Below are 25,207 nucleotides of genomic sequence, written 5' to 3' on the forward strand. Positions count from 1 at the left end.
GACTAAAGTTTGTAACAGTCTCTAAGGCAAAGTGGAAGCCTGAATTTCCAGGGTAGGTTAACTGGAGGTCATTGGACAAAAGTGTATTTTACTAAAGAATTACTTTTCCTCATTCAGGTTCCTCCTTCCCTTCTCTCTCACCATCACAAAAACCCAAAACCATGGTGAGAAACCTGAATGGGTGGGCTCCTGTCTTCCCCTGCTGCTGCTGCTGCTGCTAAGTCGCTTCAGTCATGTCCAACTCTGTGTGACCCCATAGATGGCAGCCCACCAGGCTCCCCCATCCCTGGGATTCTCCAGGCAAGAACACTGGAGTGGGTTGCCATTTCCTTCTCCAATGCATGAAAGTGAAAACTGAAAGTGAAGTCACTCAGTCGTGTCCGACTCTTCGCGACTCCATGGACTGCAGCCTACCAGGCTTCTCTGTCCATGGGATTTTCCAGGCAAGAGTACTGGAGTTGGGTGCCATCACCTTCTCCTAGGAGGTTTCAAACTTGACTTTCTTGGAAAATGGTAGTTCCAAGGACACAAATAGGGAATTTTCAGAGAAAAGCTTTCAGCTGGTGTTAGAGAGCCCTCGATTATAGTAACAAGAACTGGCTAACCTCAGGAAGAGTTGAAAAGCCTCTGAGACTGCAGAGATGAAGAGTGCCATGCTGAACAGATCAAAGACTAGTAGCAAAAAAGACTGATGTGATTTGCCTGTGCTGGAGAAAAAGAATAACTTCTGGTTAAAGGGTTGAGTGGTTAAAATGAAAAGCCCTCTGTAGAACACACTTGTGCATGTGCGTCTGCTGCTGAGACCAAGATGTTACTGCTCACTGCACAACAGGCCAGTGAGTCTAGAGTCAAGGTGCTGGAGCAGGGAATAGTGATTTCATTCCAGAAGCCAGTAGATGGAGAAGATGGTGGACTCATGTCCCAAAGAACCATCTTAGCTGAGATAGAATTCAGCTACTTTTATATTAAAGGAGAGAGGTTGTGACTGGTTGTTGCAGACTTGTTGGTGCTAGAATCCTTTGTTCTTGCAATTATCCAGGTAGGTCAGGTCACAGTGTTCCTATAAACCTCCAACAAGACAAATGTTATCCTCTGTTCTGCAACTTTTAATCCATATGAATGGAAGAATGTTATACCTTTAAAGATCAGAACTTTGAGAATGGGCTATATTTTAAGCAAGAGGCAACATTCTTTCACAAAGGTCAGAGCCAGCAAGACAGCACAGGCAATGGAGCACAAGGGTTAGAGCTAAAGGAACAGATCCAATATGGAGTCAGGTCTGTTCTTTCCTGTTACACATCTGTGTGGTCTGGTCATGCTCTGGTCATGCTCTTTGGAAGCTGGTGGTGGGCAAGATCGTTGCTATGCTAAGTCACTTCAGTTGTGTCCGACTCTGTGCTACCCCATAGACGGCAGCCCACCAGGCTTCCCCATCCCTGGGATTCTCCAGGCAAGAAGACTGGAGTGGGTTGCCATTTCCTTCTCCAATGCATGAAAGTGAAAAGTGAAAGGGAAGTCGCTCAGTCATGTCTGACCCTTAGCATGGACTGCAGCCTACCAGGCTCCTCCATCCATGTGATTTTCCAGGCAAGGGTACTGGAGTGGGGTGCCATTGAGATCTATACCTGTGGACAGAAAGAAGCTGAAGCAGGATTGGGCAGAGGAAGAAGCTGAACTGTGGTAAGGGCTCAACAAAGCCTTGGCTCACCAGGTGAAAAATGGTCCCGTGACAGGTGGAAACATATGACTTCATCCCCTCACCTCACTGAGTCTTCTGACCATGCTGCCCAGGGAGGGCTTGACCTCTGACAGAGACCATCTCCCCGCAACTAGAGCAGCCCCTTTAAAAATTTCATTTATTTTTTGCTCTTGGCTGTGCTGGCCCTTCACTGCTGGGCAGGCTTTTCCCTAGTTGTGGAGTGTGGGTTCTCATTACACTGACTTCAGTAGTTGCAGCAGCTCCTGGGCTATAGAGCACTGGCTCATCAGTCGTGGCACATGACCTTAACTGCTGTGCAGCATGTGGGATCTTCCTAGATTAGGGATCGAACCCGTGTCTCCTACATTGGCAGGCAGATTCTTTACTACTGAGCCACCAGGGAAGCCCTGAAGCATACACTTGAAGGGAGACCTGGGGGCACATCCCTTTGCTAGCCGGCTAGCAACCCTCTCTATAGTTAACATAGAGTGTTCTTAGTGTAATTTCTCTCAATAGACAAAAGGCATCACATTTTCAGTAGAGAATACATGCTATATATTTAAGATTGAATTCAAAATTGCCATTAGAGTTTATGTTCCATGGATTATCAAATGGTCAATATTATATTTCCAGGAAGGCTGGAATTAGCTGTTGATTTATTCATCCCACAAACATTTCTTAAGTATCTATTGTATCGTAGTCTCTGGAAATTGAAATATGAATAAAGATGCTTTTCCCCTGAACTGGGAGTTGGATTCTAGTAGGAAGCAGAGAAAATAGGCAAATGAAACAAAGTGGAAGGAATTTAACAGGTAGGTATAAAAAAGTTGCCATAGAAGTTAAAGGGGCATGAAAGAGCCAGTGGTCAGCTGGGTCTGCAGACCTCCTCCTGGGAGAGAAGACGTGGGCTCCAGCTCTCAGAGGACAACAAATATTCCCAAAGGAATGTTACAGGAAGAACAGATGAATGGGTAAAGGCTCAGAAGGACGAAAGAACATCTCACATGATGGGAACCAAAACTCGACTATGTGACTGGGGCACAGATTATGTTTAAAGAAGTACTGAAATGTGGGGGAAATACATAAGCAATTATGTTATTCATTTATTAATACAATTTTTATTTGTATTTTATCTAGCCGGGTTTCCTCAAAAGCTTTTAACCACGAGTTTGTGATTTTTTGTTGTTGTTGTTTGGTTTTGTGATAACATCCTTCTGCACAACATTTTTTGGGGCTGTGTTGAAAGATGGTGTTGATTGCGTCTGCCAGGTCATGGGTGCCGTAAGGCTGCATGATTTCTAGTATCCAAACAGGTCTGTTCTTGACTTGATGTTGACAGATAAGGGAAAGAGATGATTGGGCACCATTCCTGGGGATGCTGCGGCTGTGTCTGTCTGTTCCTGGAGGCTGGAATACTGACCAGTGTTAGAAGGAACACTCTGCCTTCCTGTCATAATGAGTCCTTAGCAACCACCTAGTTCAGATCGCAGACAGGGAAAGGAGAGACAGCAGAGTCTTTGGCTCTTTCTGGTACAGATAAACTGGTCTGAGGAAGAAAATCCAGTAGCACAGCTACACCCTTGGCCATGGCGTGTGTAACATTTCGAGAACCAGTATCAGCCACCGTGGGAAAGCGGATGGTGTTCACAGGTAAAGGGCTTTTCTGGATCTTTCACAAGGAGGCTGAAGCTTCCTTAATCGCTCACCTAAATGATACTCAAATGACAATGGACTCGAGAATGAAAGAACCACACACACTTGTTCTACATGATTCTGCTGCTCTTATTATGCACTCAACCTAGGCTGACTTGCCTTGAGAAGATTTGTGATCCTGTTCTCACTAATTTAGGAATTTTTTCATATCATACAGTTTATGTTTTGTGTAACTGGGGCTGCTTTGATGTTAATACAAATTATAGTAATGATCATATTTTCATTATTACTAAGTTTCTTGTATTTTTAGAAACTTGGCATATTTGATTAATAAAAATTTGAGCAAGATGTAAGCTTAGTAAAATGTCGGCAGGCATTTTGTTCCTTCAACTTGCTTTAAATGATTTGGATGGTATGTCTGTGTGGAATTATATATATGTATAATCAAATCACTTTGCTGTGTACCTCAAACTAATGAAACATTGTAAATAAACAATACTTCAGTTTTTTAAAGGTAGTTAAATAGAATATGACTAATTGTGATTTCTGCTAGAAATGTCACATTTTATCTTATTTCCTTTATGTTTTAAAATCACAAGCCTATTTTTAAGCATATCCCTTGCTTGTCTGTAAATTCTCACTGCAATCATGAGAAGCTTGGCTCCCGCTCTTTGCCATCCATTTATTTAACTGTTTAATTCCCACCAGGTCTCCCTCATTGCAGGCAGATTCTTTACCATCTAAACCACTAGAGAAGCCCTATATATGTGTATACAAGTATCAGAAATGCTAACCAGTACCTCAGGAGAAGAAACTTTGTCAGCTAGAGTACAATGCTTCCTTACCTTCCTTTTGCTTTTGGGCTTAGGGCTCTGCTCATTTCCAAAGTTGCTTAAGGTCGAAGTTACCAAAGGTGAGCTCCTTTCACCCACTCCCTCCAGTGAGACTGGTTTATATATTTGTAACACGGTTATTCTCCTGTCACTGTCTGAATTCTATTCTAAAATCCCCCAGACTCCTAAATGATTTTTAAAATTTGTGTACACCAAGGTTGCTCTCTGTGCTATAAGTCTTCAGGTTTTGACAACTTTGTAAGGTCACATACCCACCATGACAGTACTTTTCCACCCTTTAAACGTCCCTGTGCTTCACCTACACATCCCCCCTCTTCCCTCACTGAGTTCCTGGCAACCACTGATCCTTTCTCTCTCTCTAAAGTTTTGCCTTTTCCTGGGTATCATAGAGCTGGAGTCATACAGTGGGTAGCCTTTTCAGATTGGCTTCATTCTCTTGTCAATGTGCATTGAAATTTCCTCCATGTCTTTTCATGGCTGGAGTGTTCGCTTATTTTTATCGCTGAATAGCCTTCCATTGTAGAGTTGTGTTACAATTTGTTTACCTGATCATCTTGGCAATTCTGAGGAAAAAAAAAAAAAAACTTCTATGAGACTTTTGCATGGATATGTTTTCAAATCAATTTGGTACATACTCAGCAATGTGATTGCTGAATCATATGGTAAGTCTCTGTTTAGTTTTGTAAGAAACTGCCAAGTTGAAATAAGTCAGAAAGAGAAAAACAAATATCGTATCTTAATGCATATGAGTGGAATCTAGAAAGATGGTACAGATGAGCTGTTTGCAGGGAAGGAATAGAGATGCACGCATAGAGGACAGATGTGTAGACACAGGGCAGGAAGGGGAGAGTGAGACGAACTGGGAAAGAAGGGTTGACATATATATACTACCACGTGTAAAGAAAATAACTAACTAGTGGGAAGCTGCTGCATAGCACAGGGAGCTCAGCTCTGTGCTCTGCGATGACCTAGAGGGGTGGGGTGGGTGTGAGTGGGAGGGAGGGTTAAGAGGGAGGGGATATATGTATACATATAGCTGAGTCACTTTGTGGTACAGCAGAAACCAACACAACATTGTGAAGTGAAGTGAAGTGAAGTCGCTCAGTCGTGTCCGACTCTTTGAGATCCCATGAACTGTAGTCTACCAGGCTTCTCTGTCAATGGGATTTTCCAGGCGAGAGTACTGGAGTGGGTTGCCATTTCCTTCTCCAGGGGATCTTCCTGACCCAGGGATCGAACCCAGCTCTCCTGCACTGCAGGCAGATGCTTTACCCTCTGAGCCACCAGGGAAGCCCAACATTGTAAAGCAACTATACTCCAACAACAACAAAAGATCAGAAAAGAAACTGCCAAATTGTCTTGCATAGCAGCTGTACCGTTTTGCGGTCTTGCTTGCAGTTCAGTGAGAGTCCCTGTTACTTTGCACCCATGTCAGCATTTGGTGGTCTTTCTGTTCTCACCTTTAGCCATTCTTACCAGATATAGTTATGTCTCATTGCTGTTTTAATTCATGATTCCGTAATGGCCAATGACCATATACTTATTTGCCATCTGAATATTTTCTTTGATGTGATGTCTGTTCATAATGTTTGCCTATTATAAAATAATTGTTTATTTTCTTATTGTTGAGTTTTAACAGTTCTACATGTATTTTAGAGACAAGTCTTTTATCAGAAAAATGTTCTGCAGATATTTTCTCCTGGTTTGTGGCTTGTCTTTTCATTTTCTTATCGTAGTCTTTGACAGAGCAGAGCACAAGTTTTAGTTTTAATAAACAACTTTAATATTTAGTTTAATAAACCACTTTAATATTTAACATTTATTAATTCAGTTTTAATAATCGATTTTTCTTTCATTATGCTTTAATATTGTATCTAAAAATCCATCACCAAATCCAGAGTCTCCTAGATTTTTGCCCTTGTTTTCTTCTAAAATTTTTTCCTATTTTGTGTTTTCATTTGTCTATCATTGATTTCACGGTGATTTTCTTGTCTTTTAAACTTTTCATTTCCATCAGCCAATTGATTTCCTTTTCTCCTTAAGCCAGCCTAGGTTGGCTTTTCTGTCACTTGCAACCATGAAAGAGTTTTAATGATCCTTAAAATTTCTTATAAACTGTGTCAGTGTGTACTTGGTTTCATGTGTTTGCTGCTGCTGCTAAGTCACTTCAGTCATGTCCGATTCTGTGGGACCCCATAGACAGCAGCCTGCCAGGCTCCCCTGTCCCTGGGATTCTCCAGGCAAGAACACTGGAGTGGGTTGCCATTTCCTTCTCCAATGCATGAAAGTGAAAATTGAAAGTGAAGTCGCTCAGTCCTGTCCGACTCTTAGCGACCCCATGGACTGCAGCCCACCAGGCTCCTCCATCCAAGAGATTTTCCAGGCAAGAGTACTGGAGTGGGGTGCCATTGCCTGTTTACATAGCTCAAATTCTTATCACTTTTGATAGGCTTCAGGTTTTACATTATGTTGATGCATAATAATTCACTTCATGTTCTCCTATATTTTATATTTAAATTCCAAATTTCTTCTGTTACAGTTAAAGCTGTATGAATACTTTTGGCTGTTTTTCCTTCTGTTATTTTCTCATGATATATTTACAGTGAGTGGAATTAGGTGGTGAAAGATACAAACTTATTGAGGCCAGAGACTTCAGAGGAGTGTCTAAAAGACTATGAACAATATATTTGTATTTAAAGTCTGCAAATAGTTTTTAAAGTCACTGTTATATATTTTTGATAATGGGGAGTTATATATCAATCTTTTTACTATAACATTAAAAAATTTTGTTATGAATATTTTAAAACATATCCCACTTACTGTCATTCATATTCAACAATTTATCAAAAACTTCCCACATTTGATCACATAGTTTTTTCTTTTTCATTTGCTAAAATATTTAAAAGTGAATTTCAGATATTCAGATATTCTATTATACCCTACATATTTCACAAGCATGCATGCTAAGTTGCTCAGTCGTGTCTGACTCTTTGAGATCCCATGGACAGCCTTCTCTGTCTATGGGATTTTCCAGGCAAGAATACTGGAGTGAGTGGCCATATCCTTCTCCAGGGGATCTTCCCGACCCAGGGATAGAACCTGAGTCTCCTATCTCTCCTGCATTGGCAGGGGGATTCTTTACACCAGTCCATTCTGAAGGAGATCAACCCTGGGATTTCTTTGGAAGGAATGATGCTAAAGCTGAAACTCCAGTACTTTGGCGACCTCATGCGAAGAGTTGACTCATTGGAAAAGACTTTGATGCTGGGAAGGATTGGGGGCAGGAGGAGAAGGGGACGACCGAGGAAGAGATGGCTGGATGGCATCACTGACTCAGTGAATGCGAGTCTGAGTGAACTCCAGGAGTTGGTGATGGACAGGGAGGCTTGGCGTGCTGCGATTCATGGGGTCGCAGAAGAGTCGGACACGACTGAGCAACTGAACTGAACTGAACTGAACTGAAGCCACATGGAAAGCCCCACATATTTCACTGTGCATCACCCCCCACCCACCAAATGAACATATTCTTACACAGCCACATTGTCATTATCACATCTAGCAAAATATAAAACTATCCTCTGACAATATGTAATAACTAGTCCATGGTAATATTTCCCTCATTGCCTCTAAAATGCATTCTTACAGTTGATTGCAAAAATATGGATCCGAATTAGGTCCACACATTGCATTTGGTTGTGTTCTCTCCTTTGATGTCCTATAAGCTGGTACAGGTGGAAGCAGTGACAGACTTTCTCTTCTTGGGCTCCAAAATCACTGTGGATGGTGACTGCAGCCATGAAATTAGAAGACGGTTGCTTTTCGGAAGAAAGGCTATGACAAACCTAGATAGCATATTGAAAAACAAAGACAGGTCCATATCATCAAAGCTATGGTCTTTCCAGTAGTCTTGTATGGATGTGAGAGTTGGACCATAAAGAAGGCTGAATGCTGAAGAACTGATGTTTTCAAACTGTGATGCTGGATAAGAGTCTTGAGAGTTCCTTGGATAGCAAGCAAATCAAACCAGTCCATCCTAAGGGAAATCAACCCTGAATACTCATTCATTGGAAGGACTGATGCTGAAACTGAAGCTCCAGTACTTTGGCCACCTAATTTGAAGAGCCAATTCATTGGAAAATACCCTGATGCTGGGAAAGATTGAAGGCAAAAGGAGAAGGGGCAGCCAAGGATGAGATGGTTTGATGGCATCACCAATTCAATGGACATGAACTTGGGTGAACTCTGGGAGAAGGTGAAGGACAGAGAGGCCTGGGTGTGCTGCAGTTCATGGGGTCGCAGAGTCAGACATGACTTGGCAACTGAACAACAGCAACAATAAGCTGGTATAGTCTTCTTTCTTTTCTTGTTGCAGAGACTGGGCGGGTCATCCAGCAGAAATACCCAACATTCTGAATTTGCCTGGTGTCATGTCATTTAATGTGTTCCTCTCTCCTCTGTGTTTTCCAAAATTGGAATCTGGCTCTTGAGGTCCAACTCTTTGGGCAAGCTTGTTGCTTGAATGCTGCTGTGGTCAACATATCATATGCAGATCAGACGTTACAATTTCAATTTCTCCTAGACCCGTCACTTAGGACCTTTCTAAGTTGTTGGGACTTAGTTCTCTTCTTTCAGAATTTGGAACTGATCTCAATGAGAAGCTCATGTTCTTGTAAAGATATTGGTGTAAGGGGATATGAACTCTGGTTAGGCAAATAAAAAGTTGATGTGCTGTGTACTATACATCAAATATCATATAATTGCAATAAAAACATGCAAAATATTTTGTCACTATTAATAATTAATGAAAAAGCAATCAAATATCATGAGAAATCATTTTAAAATTTATGCTGAATGCTCGTATGTGAGGAAAAACTAAGTGGATTATCAGAGGATGAGGAAATAGCTGAAAAGTTTTGCAGAAATTTTGAGGATGATTTCAGAGCACTTTTAATAGTTCTATGGAGTTTTTACTAAAGCCTAATTTAATTTGGGGGCTTCTCTAATGGCTCAGCTGGTAAAGAATCTTCCTGCAATGCAGGTGACCCAGGTTTGATCCCTGGGTCGGGAAGATCACATGAAGGCAGTGAATTCCCTGAACAGGGGAGCCCTGCGGGCTACAGTCCGTGTGGTGGCAAAGAGGCAGACACGGCTACATGAGTAATACTTTCACTTTCAATTTAATTTTAAAATAAAATTTTCCCTTTTTGCTGTAAGTGTAACACTCTTCATACTTATTAATAGCTATAATTGTTTAAATTTCAATCTCTTTCATCTCTAGTGAGACTCCATTATTCTGCGAGATGATTCATGTGTATTTACTCAGTGTACTGCCACTAACAAACTAATTTGCTGATTCATTACATTTTATTTTTCTGCCCAATTTTAATATTTTTCCCTTTAAAAATATTTTTGATGCTAAATTTTTATCATATATATTTGAAATTGAATGTAACAAATAGAAATTGAATCCTTATTGAATACTGAAAAGTTGGCCATGAGCTTCGAAGGATACAAAAATGAATGTGAATAAGATGTTTTTTTGTCTTCTAGATACGTATTATCTGTTGTTCTTGTTAGAACATCATCAGTTCAGTTCAGTCGCTCAGTCGTGTCCGACTCTTTGTGATCCTATGAATGGCAGCACGCCAGGGCTCCCTGTCCATCACCAACTCCCGGAATTCACTCAAACTCACATCCATCGAGTCGGTGATGCCATCCAGCTATCTCATCCTCTGTCGTCCCCTTTTCCTCCTGCCCCCAATCCTTCCCAGCATCAGAGTCTTTTCCAATGAGTCAACTCTTCGCATGAGGTGGCCAAAGTACTGGAGTTTCAGCTTTAGCATCATTCCTTCCAAAGAATACCTAGGACCGATTTCCTTTAGATGGACTGGTTGGATTTCCTTGCTGTCCAAGGGACTCTCACGAGTCTTCTCCAACACCACAGTTCAAACACATCAATTCTTTGGTGCTCAGATTTCTTCACAGTCCAACTCTCACATCCATACATGACCACAGGAAAAACCATAGCCTTGACTAGACGGACCTTTGTTGGCAAAGTAATGTCTCTGCTTTTAAATATGCTGTCTAGGTTGGTCATAACTTTCCTTCCAAGGAGTAAGCGTCTTTTACTTTCATGGCTGCAATCACCATCTGCAGTGATTTTGGAGCCCCAAAAAATAAAGTCTGACACCGTTTCCATTGTTTCCCCGTCTATTTCCCATGAAGTGACGGGACCAGATGCCATGATCTTAGTTTTCTGAATGTTAAGCTTTAAGTCAACCTTTTCACTCTCCTCTTTCATTTCATCAAGAGGCTCTTTAGCTCCTCTTCACTTTCTGCCATAAGGGTGGTGTCATCTGCATATCTGAGGTTATTGATATTTCTCCCGGCAATCTTGATTCCAGCTTGTGTTTCTTCCAGTCCAGTGTTACTCATGATGTACTCTGCATATAAGTTAAATAAACAGGATGACAATATACAGCCTTGATGTACTCCTTTTCCTATTTGGAACCAGTCTGTTGTTCCATGTCCAGCTCTAACTGTTGCTTCCTGACCTGCATATAGGTTTCTCAAGAGACAGGTCAGGTGGTCTGGTATTCCCATCTCTTTCAGAATTTTCCACAGTTTATTGTGATCCACACAGTCAAAGGCTTTAGCATAGTCCGTAAAGCAGAAATAGATGTTTTTCTGGGAAACAAACAAACAAACAAACAAACATCTCTTTCTGGAACTCTCTTGCTTTTTCAATGATCCAGCAGATGTTGGCAGTTTGATCTCTGGTTCTTCTGCCTTTTCTAAAACCAGCTTGAACATCTGGAAGTTCACGGTTCACATATTGTGGAGGCCTGGCTTGGAGAATTTTGAGCAATACTTCACTAGCATGTGAGATGAGTGCAGTTGTGTGGTAGAACATCATACGTTGTCCCATTTTCCTATTTAATCTAAATATTCACCACAGATGTCCTGGGAATGTAGCATGACATGAAAAGGAGACAGAAAGCCAATTGCAAAGGCCTTGAGGAACCAAGTAGACAAGGTGGGGATGGAGGACCATTACCTCATGGGGTGCTTCACAAGCTGCTCCCTGTGCTTCTTAAAGTTTTGTTTCCTTCTCCTTTCTTTGGACTGGCATAATTAGAGAATAAATTGCCTCCTATATGATGGATGGATCTTAGATTTTATCTATTCTACAACTAATAAAGGGATAAAGATTCTTGTGGAAAAAAGTGTCAGTAGGTCCAACTTTTAAAACTTCTTAAAAAGTTGATATGAAACATACGCTTGAGTAAATATATTCACCTAGTGTCCAGCTAGATCACATTTTACAAAGTGAACACACCAATGCACTTACTTTTTAGATTAAGAACATGAATATTTTTGCCATCCTAAAATGTTCCTTTATATCGTTTCCCAACCAATTCCCCCAAAGTCGAACATTGTTTTAATGTTTAGAATCCATATGTTTTGGATAAACGTGAGTTTAATTTGGTGGGGGGTACTTTTCTTGTCTGTATATTTGAAACATTTTATTTGCCGGCTTTTTCTTTCATGTAAGTTTTATTATCAATTTGCTAAGTTTTATTACACAGTGAAGAGATTTTATAGATAGTGTTATTTTGGCATTAAAATCTCCTTACTATGAAAACTAATATCATAAACAAAATTCTGAAGTGATTTTAAAGTATCTTAGAGCTTGGTTATGTATTTTTACATCTGTTTGCAAACAAATGATACTATTTGTTTACTCAATTCCAGGTTCCATGCTGCTTTGAAGTTATAAAATTACATTTTAAAAGGTACATTTTTTATTAAGATTTTTAAAATAAATTTCTACTTGGTCCAAATTGAGAGACTGATGGAATAATTCCTATGGAATATTAAATTTAAAAGGCCCCATAAAAGATAATCAATTTAACCTGTCATTTTTCAGATGAGAATACTGAGGTTCAGAGAACTGAGTCACCTGCTCAAGGTCACATAGTCTTGATCAGAAGGATTACAGCCTAGGCCTGCTTCTTGTTGATATGGTGACTGATGTACGTTATATCCAGGCAGGTGCGTGCATGCTAGTTGTGTCTGACTCTTTGCGATCCCATGGACTGTAGCCCGCCAAGCTCCTCCATTTGTGGAATTTCCCAGGCAAGAATACTGGATTGGGTTGCCATTCCCTTCTCCGAGGGATCTTCCTGACCCAGAGGTCGAACCCATGTCTCTTGCATCTCCTGAATTGGCAGGTGGATTCTTTACCACTGAGCCACCTGGGAAGCCCAAGTTATCCAGATTACTAAGTAAATATATTAATGTATTTATTCAGCCATCAGAGATCTACTAGAAAATCTGTACACGTAAACCAGGAATATTGCAGAATTCCACAATGGGGCTTTTGTTAGAAATATATTAGAATTGGAAATACTCTCTAGGAAATGGCCAAAAAACATGATGAATGAAGCTATAAGTGGTGAGAGAAGTACATAAATGTGTATGTGATTTTGAAAAGCTCACTCCATTAGCCTGGGTTTCAGACCCATTTATTCATCTCGCTTTTCGCCCTGTGAAACTGTCACACTCATAGTTATGTCTCAAATGCAGTTGTTTTAAAAATAGAAAATGACTTCATATAAAAGTGCCAGTGGTTTCCTATTAGAAGAAAGAACCAAACAGCCCTCCTGGAAATTCAGCTTAAGTCTCATCATTGTAATTCAGGAAGCGAACATGTCACCTTGTAAAAAACTAATTCATGATAAAGCTTACATATTTTAATGGGCCTGACACATTTTGTTGGCTAATCAGCATTTTATTCTGTAATTGTAGCACGTAATTTGCCTGAATCAAAATTTATCTGCAAGTGACAGCAGTTTCAAATAAATTCTACCTTAAATAACTGGCCGGGTGAATCATCACCAATGTGACTTCCAGAAAAAAAAAAACCAGTTGCTGGCATCACTCTGAAAAGCATCTAAACGAAGCCCTTAGAAGAAGACTTCTAAGGATGAGCTTTGTCTCATACTCTAGTTTTTGTTTTGCTTTTTAGACAATATACAACTTTATGGCATCAACTAAAGGAGAAGAGATGATTTGCTTTTCTGGGCTTTGATTTAATTTTCCAAGGTGGATACTCTGTTAGGTTACATTAATGTCACTACCTTAAATGATGGAGAAATGTGCTCAGGATTAAGTAAAAAATGTTTTGTGTTTTGGAGACAGGGTTTGAAAAAAGTAACCATTTTGTCAAAGGTTAGGGGATGGTTCACTGTGCCACCTGCGAGGAAATCAATGTGAGGACCTCGATTCACGAAGCAGAGCTGTCAGTGGAGCTGCCATGTCCTAGCTCCTCCTAACCCTTTTTCTTCCGTTCTTTTTATTGGAGTATAATTGATCTACAATGGTGTGTTAGTTTCAGTTGTACAGCAAAGTGATTGAGTTACACATTACATATACATTCCTTTTCAGATTCTTTTCTCATATAGGTTATTACAGAATATTGAGTATAGCTCGCTGAGCCATACAGTAGGTCATTATTGGTTATCTATTTTACATATGTTGCTGTTTAGTCACTAAGCTGTGTCTGACTTTTACAGCGCCATGGACTGTAGCCTGCCAGGCTCCTCCGTCCATGGGATTTCCCGGGAAAGAATACTGGAATAGGTTCCCATTTCCTTCCCCTGGGTATCTTCTCAACCCAGGGATCAAACCCATGTCTCCTGCATTGCCAGGTGGATTCTTTACCACTGAGGCACCAGGGAAGCCTATATTATATATAGGCATGTATATATATTAACCCTAAGCTCCTAATTTATCCCTTCCCCCACTCCTCTCACCTTTGGTAACCGTGTTTGCTTTCTACTTCGGTGAGTCTGTTTTGTAAATAACGTCATTTGTATAATTGTTTTTAGATTTCACATATAAGTGATATCATATAATTTGCCTTTGACTTGCTTCACTTAGTGCAGTAATCTCTAGATCCATCCATGTTGCTGCAGATGGCATTATTTCATTCTTCTTATGGCAGAGTAGTATTTCATTGTAAATATGTACCACGTCTTCTTTGTCTCTTCCTCTATTGATGGACATTTAAGATGTTTCCATGTCTTGGCTATTGTCAATAGTGCTGCAATGAGCACTGGGGTGCAAGCACTTTTTGAATTAGAGGTCCATCTTTTCCAGACATATTCCCAGTAGTGGTATTGCTGGATCATATGGTAGCTCTATTTTTAGTTTTTTAAGGAAACTCCATACTGTTCTCCATAGTGGCTGTACTGATTTACATTCCCTCCAACAGTGTAGGAGGGTGCCCTTCTCTCCACACCCTCGTCAGCTTTTATTGTTTGTAGATATTTTGCTGATGGCCATAGATTTGATTTGCAAAACTGATGCTTTTGAACTGTGGTGTTGGAGAAGACATATTCTCTGATGACTTAATGAAATGAGAATGCCTGATATAATAAGAATTCAATAACTTTTTGGACTTAAAAAATAATATATGCTATTTATCTTCAGAAGATCTTGGAGAGGACTCAAAAGTCATCTTACGGTCCTATTTTTTATACTAAATCAGCCAAGTACACATTATTTCCTATAGTCTTAAGCTATAATTGAATTTTTAATGAGTACAGAGAGAAAAAAATCTAAGACTATCTAAGCCCATGGTTTTTAAACTTCAGTGTGCATGTAAATTACCTGGGAAGCCTTGTTAAAATGCAGATTCCAATTCCAGGCTTGAGAGCCTGCATTTCTACTAAGCTCTCGGGAGACTCCCAAGCTGTTAGTCAAGGGACCACACCTTGAGCAGCGAGGACCTGAACTCTTCTGGCCCCTCTAGTCACTATTGTGACCTTGGACTAGGTGTTTATCTCTCTGTGCCTCATTTACATCATCTATAAAACAGCAATATTAGTATCATAGGGCTGCTAGGAGTTTTAAGTGAGTCAATGCATACACAGCACTTAGACCACTGTCCGTATAATCTATTATCACAGATTACTAGTGATATAAACTAGTCAACTGCTGGCTAAAGGCCCAGAACAGGAAGTTATTTGTGATGCTAATACTTAGAGCTCACACACATATACATTTTTAAGCTGCTAACTATTGGCCTTTTGTATCTTCCTATAAACCTGATCTAAATAATACCAAGGAAAGCAAGTTGCATTACAACAATGTTGTGGGAGAATGGCAGGTTTTTTAAAGAATTAATTAGTTAATCTTACTGAGGCATTATTGATTTACAATGCTGCATAATATAGAATAGCAGATTTTGGAATTCTTCTTTAAACTGCATGAACTCCTGTGATCTTGGTTAGGAAAACGACCCATCATTTTGTGGTCAGGAAGGATGAAAATGTCGCCTTGGGGTTCTGGGTATAAAGTCTTTCTCTTTGTCTATCTCCCTTGAGTCGTGCTTCCCTCCCCTTCTTCCCCCACTTATGCAGGAGGAAGCCTGCTGTGGCAGATGCTAGTGAATTGTGCTTCTCAGCAGGTGATAAGGGGAGAAGTGCCTGCTACGTTACTAGCCCCAGTTGCTAGCAGTTATCTCAGAAAAGGTGGAACCTTTCACAGCTCCTACTAAAAGGCCCTTTTGACTACAGGTATCATGTTTTTTTAGTCACTCATTTATCTAACTTATTTATATTTGTTTGCACTGGGTCTTCATTGCTTTGCTCAGGCTTTCTCCATGTGCGGCGAGCCAGGGCTACTCTTGTTGGCGGTGCTCGGGCTTCTCACTGCAGTGGCCTCTCTTGTTGTGGAGTACAGGCTCTAGGTGTGTGGGATTGGTTGCACCACGGCATGTGGAATCATCCCAGACCAGGGATCAAACCCATATCCCCTGCATTGGCAGGTGGATTCTTATCCACTGTGCCACCAGGCAAGTACCCCCAGGTATCATCTTTAACAAAATTACACCCCAGGGGAGAGTCCCAGACAAGTAGAAGATTACCCACTCCTTTAAGAATAATGGTGCTTTTGGAGAAGGAAATGGCAAACCACTCCAGTATTCTTGCCTGGAGAATCCCCACAGACAGTGGAACCTGGCTGGCTACAGTCCATGGGGTCGCAAAGAGTCAGACATGACTGGGTGACTTCACTTTCACTTTAAGAATAGCAGCGGTCTGAAAGTGACCTCGAAACACTTACAGTGGTCAAATCATTTCTCTGAGGCAGCACTTTCTAAAATAAGGAAATAATTTCTGGAAGCTACAGAATTGCAGGCGAGGCAGTCATTTGAGAGGAGGAAGTTCTGTATCCGGGGTTGAACTGCACAGACCTGGCAAGGAGCTCCAGCACCCCATTTCCAGCCCAGGGCTGAGCAGGAGTGACTTTCCCTGGTGAGGACTCAGGAGCCTGAGGAAAGCTTCTGGAGGAGGAAAGGCGAGCTTGGGTTTGTTTCCAAGCCTCATTCTTATTGGTCAAGGGACCTGGCTGGGAATGAAGGTGGGGGGACCAGAGGCAGAGCCAGGAACCCCAAGTGGATCGGATGAGTGTAGCACCTCCCAGGTTTACTAGACAACGATGAACACTCACCGGCACACAACTAGGGGAGGGTGGGGGGCCACCGAGGAACAGGGAGACTTGGTGACCCTGGAAATGGGAGCCACATCCACTTTCCACGAGCAGTACTAAGACCTCCCTGCAGGGGACTCTGAACTAACTGGTTCCAGAGTTAGGGCACTTATTCTTGTAATGTAATGTGCAGAAGAATTTACGAATGCAGAAAGCCCCAAATTCTGGGTTAGTTTTTCTGGGGGGTTGGAACCTGCACTCAAGCACATGGAAAGACTGTGACACAGGGGTCACGTGACACTTTGTGGGACACACATATCCCTCAGGCAGCAGGAACTGTTATTCCTCCTCTGCCCTGGAAGGTCACAGTTCCTGCAAGGCTGGAGGTCTAACTGGCCTCTAGTCAGAACAGAAGTCTCAGCTCACAACCACTGTTTTTTGACTCTTTTAAATGAAAAAATTTGTTTTACCCCAATGTTTGTTGCGGTGACTCAGTGGTAAAGAATCTGCCTGTAATGCAGGAGATACGGTTTCCATCCCTGGGTGGGGAAGATCCCTTGGAGATGGATCAGGCAACCCACTCCAGTATTCTTGCCTGAAGAAATTCCATGGGCAGAGGAGCCTGGTGGGCTACAGTCCATGAGGTTGTGAAAGAGTCAGACATGACTTATCAACTAAAAACAACAGTGTTCACTGCAGCCCTATTTACAAGCCTGGTAGGCTACAGTCCATGGGGTCGCTATGAGTCGGACACGACTGAGCGACTTCACTTTCACTTTTCACTTTCACGCATTAGAGAAGGAAATGGCAACCCACTCCAGTGTTCTTGCCTGGAGAATCCCAGGGACTGGGGAGCCTGGTGGGCTGCTGTCTATGGGGTCGCACAGAGTTGGACACGACTGAAGCGACTTAGCAGTAGTAGCAGCACCAGCAGGACACAGAACCAACCTAGATGTTCCATGTCCATCAATAGATGAATGAATACAGAAGTTGTGGTTCATATATACAGTGGAATATTAGTCATAAAAAAGGATGAATTTGAGTCAGTGGTAGTGAGGTAGGTGAAACTAAAACCTGTTATATAGAGTGAAATAGGTCAGAAAGAGAAAAACAAATATAATATATTAACGCACGTATTTATAGAATCTAGAAAAATAGTACTGATGAACCTATTTGTAGGGCAGGAATAAAGATGCAGACATGTGAACACAGGGGGAAAGAAAGGGTGGGGTGAATCGAGACAGTAGTATTGACATATATACACTGTCATGTGTGAAATAGATGGCTAGTGGGAAGCTGCTGTATAGCACAGTGAGCTCAGTTCGGTCCTCTCTGATGACCTAGAAGGGTGGGATTGGGGGCAGTGGGAGCAATATTCAAGAGGGAGGGGATATATGTATACATAGAGCTGATTCATGTTGCTGTGCAGCAGAAATCATCAGAACATTGTAAGACAATTATCCTCTAATTAAATGTAAATTTAAAAAATTATAGTTGATTTGCAGTGTTGTGTTAGTTTCAGGTGGACAGTAAAGTGAATCAGTTATACATATACATGCATGCTAAGTTGCTTCAGTTTTGTCCAACTCTTTGAGACCCCACGGACTGTAGCCCACCAGACTCCTCTGTCCGTGAGATTCTCCAGGCACGAATACCAGAGTGGGTTGTCATGTCCTCCTCCAGACGGTCTTCCCAACCCAGGGATCGAATCTGAGTCTCTTGCACTGGCAGGAGGATTCTTTACCACTAAGTCACTTGGGGAAGCCCCAGTTATATGTATCTATGTATCTATTCTCATATGCATTTTTTTTTAAATATAAAGGTTTCTAAGTGTAATTTAAAGGCTCAGTTTTTTCAAAGATGGGAACATTTATATAGTTCAAATTAGTGTGTGTTATTTCATTCTGTAAATGATGATATAGAATGAAATATGTCTTTCAGCCCAATTATGGCCATGATAACAGGATAATTAGGAATCTAAGTAGTCAAAACATGCAACCAAAGCTATCTGATGTTAAGATTAGTGAATAAATGCTAATGGCAATCAGGTCAGGTAAATTCTTTGTTTATAGCAAGGAAACAATACCACCTACATCTCTTTCTTTTACAGATTTCCAGACTCTTTCAAATTTCAATTCACAAGCTAAGTAGCCACCTTCTTTTCACAATGTGGAAGCAGAACAAAGTAGACATGCTAGTCACGTGGGCTAAGTAAAGATGTTTAAAAGCACACGCCTTTGATTTGACAGTCCTCGAAACTGACGTGGTAGATCTCATTCATTTCCTTTCCTGGGGATTGTGCAGCCACTTAGGACATGGGTCCCACCACTGGACCATACTCCCTCCGGGGACCTCCTAGAGGGCGAGTGGGTGCCTGGATGCACATCACTCACACACATGCTTCCACAGTGGAAATGACCTGAGGACTGTCAGATCCTCTTGTTTGCAGGGACTGAAAATTAGGTTTTCAGTTCTAGGTCACAGGGACTTTTTTTTTCTCAATTCCAATGTCTTAGACTTCCTTGAGGGGCTTCCCAGATGGTGCCAATGGTAAAGAATCCTGCCAGTGCAGGAGACCTAAGAGATGCAGGTTTATTCCTGAGTCTGGAAGATCCCCTGAAGGAGGGCCTGGCAACCCACTCCAGTATTCTTGTCTGTAGAATTCCCATTGACAGAGAAGCCTTGTAGGCTACCTCCATAGTCATAGTGTTGGACGCGACTGAAGAGACTTAGAGCACATGCACAGATTTCCTTGAAATGACCCCCCCTACCCCCGCCCAAGTTATAGCTTATCATTGGCCTTGGAATATACTTACTCAGAAAAGACTGAATGAAAACTTGCAGTAAATCCCCAACCCTCTCACAGGGGAAGTGTTGTGGAAAGACCATCTGATGGTATGGATTTCTGACATGAGGACTATAAAATAGGAAGTTATTTACACTACGATATATGTTGGTCAAGAATCCCATCAATCATTGTTAAATATACAGTTCCCACTGCTCCCCAACTAGAAGGCTTGGAGGAAGCAGCTTGTCCGCAATCAATGCAGGAGATTGAAATCCTCTGCCTCTGTGATTTGGGGTTTGAACACCTTTATTTGGCTTTCTTCAACTTAAGTCACACGGCCTTGGAGAAAGGCTTTGGAAGCTTTAGCCATGATTTTAAGCTGGACTATCTCTCAAACATGATCTTCTGATTTAGGTCGGAATTTGTCTAGCCATTTTTGTCTGATGATTTAACAGACAAAAACTATACCTATAAACACTCACTTCATCACTGGGAATCACCTAAAAAAAAAAAGCAGGGTGTCTTAGCTAAAATGTTTGGGAGTTGAAACAGACATTTGAGGCTGAGATTGTGCCCAAAGGCTGAGATTGTACAAAAAATTAGGACCATGTGTTTAAGTAGACAGTTCAGAGTTTCCAGAAAGTGCGATAGAGTAGGTAAAAGACAAAGAGAAAGGAAAAGACCCCCACCCCACCTGGCAGAAAGGCAGAGGGTCTAAGCTAGAGAATACCTATTTTCTCACATCTTGACCAGAAGCAATTGAGAAGATAAAAATGATTTGAATATAAGGCGGCCCCAAAGACAACTTCTGCCATGATGGTTCTTCTTGCTGTCTGCTCATCCTAAGGCATCACAAACAGTGGGGCCTTCTACCAACTCCCACCTTCATCTAACGACTGCTATATCTTACCCTCCTCATCTCCCTCATCTTCTTTTCTGTAGTTACGAAGAGATGGAGGAAGAATGAAGAACAAAACAAAAGCTGCACAGAGATCATCACAAACCTCTGGCCCTGAGCTGCTGCCCCACCCTGGCCAGCCTCCTCAACCCCAACACATTTACTTGTAGATGTGGATAGAATTCATTATCCGAATTTTGCACAAAGCAGGGTGGGGAAGTGTTGGTGCTGTCAGGGCACGAAGCAAGAGTTCCTTCCTGTGTAGGTCATTACTGCCTTCCTCCCTGGCACTCAGAAGAAGATGAGCAGGACCAGGCTCTGCCACAGAGTTCTCTAGGTAGATGCTCACCTCTGCTCTGAGGACATCTCGCTCAGTGCCAGACGTGTGTGTTCATTCACCTCTGCCTCTGTCTCATCTGGGGCTGCTGTTTCTCTTCACTAAAGACCACATGTTTTCTATGTCTGTGGTCCTATTTCTGTTTTGTTAACAAGTGCAACTGAATCTTTTTTTTTTCAGATCCCACATATAAATAGTATCATAAGATTTGTCTTTGTTTGACTTCATTTAGTATGAAAATCTCGGGTCCATCCATGTTCCTGCAAATGATATTATTTCATTCCTTATGACTAATATTCCATTACATATATATGTATGTATATATATATGTATACACACACACACACATATAGGCTTCCCTGATAGCTCAATTGGTAAAGAATCTGCCTGAGACCTCTGCTGGATTCCTGGGTCAGGAAGACCCACTCCAGTATTCTGGCCTGGAGAATTCCATGGACAGAGGAGCCTGGGCTACAGTCCATGGGGTCACAAGCAGTCACACATGACTGAGGGGCTAACACTTTCACATTTTCAAGTCGTAAAGTACAAACAAGAAGGACAGCATAACCCATTAGCTATTTTGTACTTGTCACAACCTAAACAAGCTGGGTTTGTGCCTTGTCACTTAGGGAAATTGGAACTACATTTCCCAGAACCTCCTTCTCCACAGTTTTAGCAGGAAGCTGTTTAGTGTGAGGTCAGAAGGCAGAAGAAAAGCCATCGACAGTATGTCTGGGCCACCAAGTGCTGCTATGGCCACTGAGCTTGGCTCACCTTCCATGCCTCCTTCATTCTTGCTGACTCCTGGGCCAGGTGGTGTTTAGCCTCCAATCTGGAGGTTTGAAGGCTGTGAGAGACCCACTGGGGTTCAGCTGATCCTTGTGGGTTCCAGTTTATCCTGCAACAGGAAAGCCCACTTTAAGTGGAGAGGTGCATCCCTAAAGCTCACCTGTATGCAGTAGCCAGCATCCTGGATTTTCACAGCTAATTCCTGTGCTCATTCCATGCACGCTCCATCTCACCTCCCTGTGTCTTACTGCCCCAAGACTCTATCTTCACCATTTGCAAACCCACATTGACTTGACCATTTCCTCTGATCTACTGCGTGTCTTCCAGCATCTGAATCACTTTCCTGACCATACATAGTGGCTGTATCACAGGAAGAGTCTTTCCTGTGGAGCTGGGGGACCAGGACTCCTGGGACTCTCCTTCTTTATGGTTCCAGCTTCAGAGGAAAAGGAGACAGGACATGGCCTTAGCACCAAAGGCAGCCTAATGTAGGGCAGAGTTTCAAAAACATTTCTGGAAGGAAGGCGAGAAGGTACTGATGAACTGACAAGTCCTTGAGAAGTGTAGTCTGGCATTTTCCTTTATTGCATTATTCCAGCACTAACTTACACGTTGGACCAATCATTCTACTATCTAGAGAGTCATTCTGCATACCTTTGAAACCCCTAAGTGGGGTCAATAATTATCTCAGCATAAAAGGACAAGGCAGAGGGAACACACCAGTTACTTCTCTGTGCTCAATTTTTTTAAAAAGTACTTATTTATTTGACTGCATTGGGTCTTAGTTGGAGCATGCAGGATCTTCGTTGTGGCTCACAGACTCTCGTTGTGGCATGGGGATCCCAGAGCTTGTGGGATCTGAGTTTCCTGACCAGGGGTTGAACTCATGTCCCCTATATTACAAGGAAAATTCTTAACCGCTGGACCACCAGGGAAATCCTGTCTGCTTGCTTTGCCAGGTTTAGATTTATGTTTGTGGAAAGCACGGAAGTCCTCTGAGGTGTCGCCTGTCTCTTTCTTATCCAAAATGTCTCTGCCTCTCCTTTCTATATGGTTTCTGTGGTCACTAATTGAACATTGCTGAGACCGGCGTCAGAAATAGATTTCAGACAGAGTTTCCACCTGCTCCCTTCAGTCTACATTCTGTTAACCCAGCACCTCAAACATTTCCGGGGAGGTGGTTATGTCTGTTCATGCTCCTTTGGAGGGGAGAGATTTGCTTTTTAGCGGAAATGGGAAATTAAGGTACTGCATATGCATTGCGGGCAGCCGCAGGAGGGACTCATACAAGTTCAAAGGCAACGCATTTATCCTTCTCTTTTTACCGGTGGCCCAGCTGCTGCTCACCCAGCATCTCCTTGTGAGGGTGGGGGGTAATTTCTCTTGTAAAAATGAGAAATTGAGACCCCAGCAGGATTCCCCACTCTAGCATTTTTAACTGACAAGCAAGCATGAAGTAGCTAGGTTGCAACTACAAGAGGTTGCCAGAGAAAGGGTGGGAAAATGAAACAGAAAAGATGACAATCTAAAAAGTCTCCCTAACAAAAAAAGGGAAAAAGAAGCAATAGCAGAATGAATCTCCTTCCCTCTCCTGTTAACTAGAAAATTGGAAACTAGAAAAAGAGCTGTCATTTTAAAATGATTACATTTTCCCCAACAGTAATTAATATGAAAAAGTAACACCTGATGGTGCAAGGCCACTGTTATTTTGTAATTTGAATGCTGCAGTAGTAAGTGGGTTAAATAGAGGGCAGCTAACTAGTCCCTGGTTATTGATTTGCTTTCTTTATCTGCTGTATAAGGACTAGCCAGCATTGGCAGAGGGTGGAAAATTCCGAGGTGGTTCTCTATGAACCTGTTCATGTCATAGTGGTCTGGTTAATGGAGATGGTTGGCAGTGGTGCTGTGAATCTGCTTTTCATTCCGTTTCTCCTACACAGGTCACAGGAACATTGAATGGATTCCCATCCCCACATTTCATCATGTATTTGATTGTATATTAATTTTTTAATATTTTGACCATGCAGCACAGCACGTGGGATCTTAATTCTCCGACCAGGGATTGATCCTGTGCCCCCTGCATTGTAAGCATGGAGTCTTAATCACTGGGCCACCAAGGAAGTCCCATACTTATATTTTAAAGTTACAAATTCTAATTTTTCAGACTTGTGTGTTGACTTCATCAACCTGTCCAAATTCTGCTCAAGACCCGCATTTCCCCTGACAGAAGTTGCACTTCTCAGGTGGGACTCAAATGCAGCCGCATCTCAGATTGGGATTTAAACCCACAATCTCTGACTTAGGAGGGGATTTGAATCCACTTTCTTTTGATTGAAACCACTCGCCTATTGTCGGGACTTTTGTCCTGACGAAAGCTCGGGTTCTTTGATCTTGATGCACAAATAATTCATCTTGAGGCAGAGCAATAGGCAAAGAGTGAGTTTATTGGCACAGGATGCTTGTGAGAGATACAAGCAGGCAGGCAAGGGAGCGCAGCCCTGAGAACACAGGGGGCTACATTTTTATAATCAAGGAAAAAGTGGGAGCTGAGAGGACCACTTTCTTCCTCATTTTGGGGTAAACGTCGAGGCTTACATAATTAGTTTCGCCTTTGACCTTATACTGTCCAATGGGGATCTTCATGGCACTATTTAAATCATATGTATATTAGCAGGAGAATGGTACCATATAATAAAATACGGTAATTCATCTTAGGTTTCAGTATAATGTCCCCTTTCACTTAGTTTCTATCCCCTTTGACCTGTATTCCTATCTTGGCTACACGCAGAAATGCTACTCTTCAAGGACAGTTAACTCTCTGACTTCATGTAACAAGATTCAGAACCCAAATCTATTGTCTTGTGTTTTAACTATCAGGCTTTGTGGCCTGATTGTTCCTGGTGCTTGGATGCACCTTCCTTCAGGGTAGAGTAGATTGTTGCTAGGTTACTGGGTTCTTTCCTCGAGTGGTCATTAGCTTAACAGTCTCCTAAATTCCCTTAAAATTCCCTTTCTGTCTTTAATCTCCTAGTGGAATTTCTACACTAACTATACTGCTCTCTCCCTGTCAAGACTACTTCTCACTGCTCCTGCCCACCTCTGAATTCTCCCCTCTCTGCAGGGCAGCGTCACCCAGTTTCACGCTTTCTTCAGTGGCTACCACTCCTTGCTTAGATTATCAGCTCTCTGAGGGCCAGACTAAGTCTTAGCCTTTTCCTTAGCCTCATTGGACAACATAACACTGCACATGTAGTAAGTAGTCACTATAATTTTTAAACATTAATCAGTCTAATCACATAAAGTGCTGGGTTTTAATCTTTTATTAACATCGTAATATATATTATTCACATTTATATATAAATTAAAATGCAAAACGTTACAAAAAGCTGAATTTCTTTGTTCCAACTCTTTTCTTTCTAATAGATTATTTCTCTTCCCTCAATCTAGCAAAACTTGGAAATTTTTGCAGTATCTGCAGAGACTTTAAGACAGGTACCCAGAAGCCATACCGGTATTCCTGGCTTTGACTTCATTAAAGGGACTAAGTAGTATTGAAATCTCATTTCTTTGTTGTTGTTGTTTTTTGTTTTTTAAGTTTATTTTTAATTGGATGATAATTGCTTTACGTTATTATGTAGGTTTCTGCCATATATCAGCTCATTTCTAAATGCCTTGTTACACTTGAAAAAGA

At 41.7% G+C, this 25,207-nt stretch overlaps 1 protein-coding gene across 1 annotated transcript in view; it reads left to right on the forward strand.

The window, feature by feature from the left end:
- Nucleotides 1-3,285: 3,285 nt before the first annotated feature.
- The window catches only part of SPMIP2 (sperm microtubule inner protein 2), a 131,068-nt gene continuing 109,146 nt past the window's right edge, over nucleotides 3,286-25,207 (forward strand). The window contains exon 1 of the mRNA XM_068989606.1: nucleotides 3,286-3,349. Within this exon, the coding sequence (XP_068845707.1) occupies nucleotides 3,286-3,349 (64 nt within the window). The remainder of the gene's footprint in view (nucleotides 3,350-25,207) is intronic.

The sequence above is a fragment of the Capricornis sumatraensis genome, chromosome 17, assembly GCF_032405125.1.
Source record: "Capricornis sumatraensis isolate serow.1 chromosome 17, serow.2, whole genome shotgun sequence".
NCBI classification, from domain to species: Eukaryota; Metazoa; Chordata; class Mammalia; order Artiodactyla; family Bovidae; genus Capricornis; species Capricornis sumatraensis.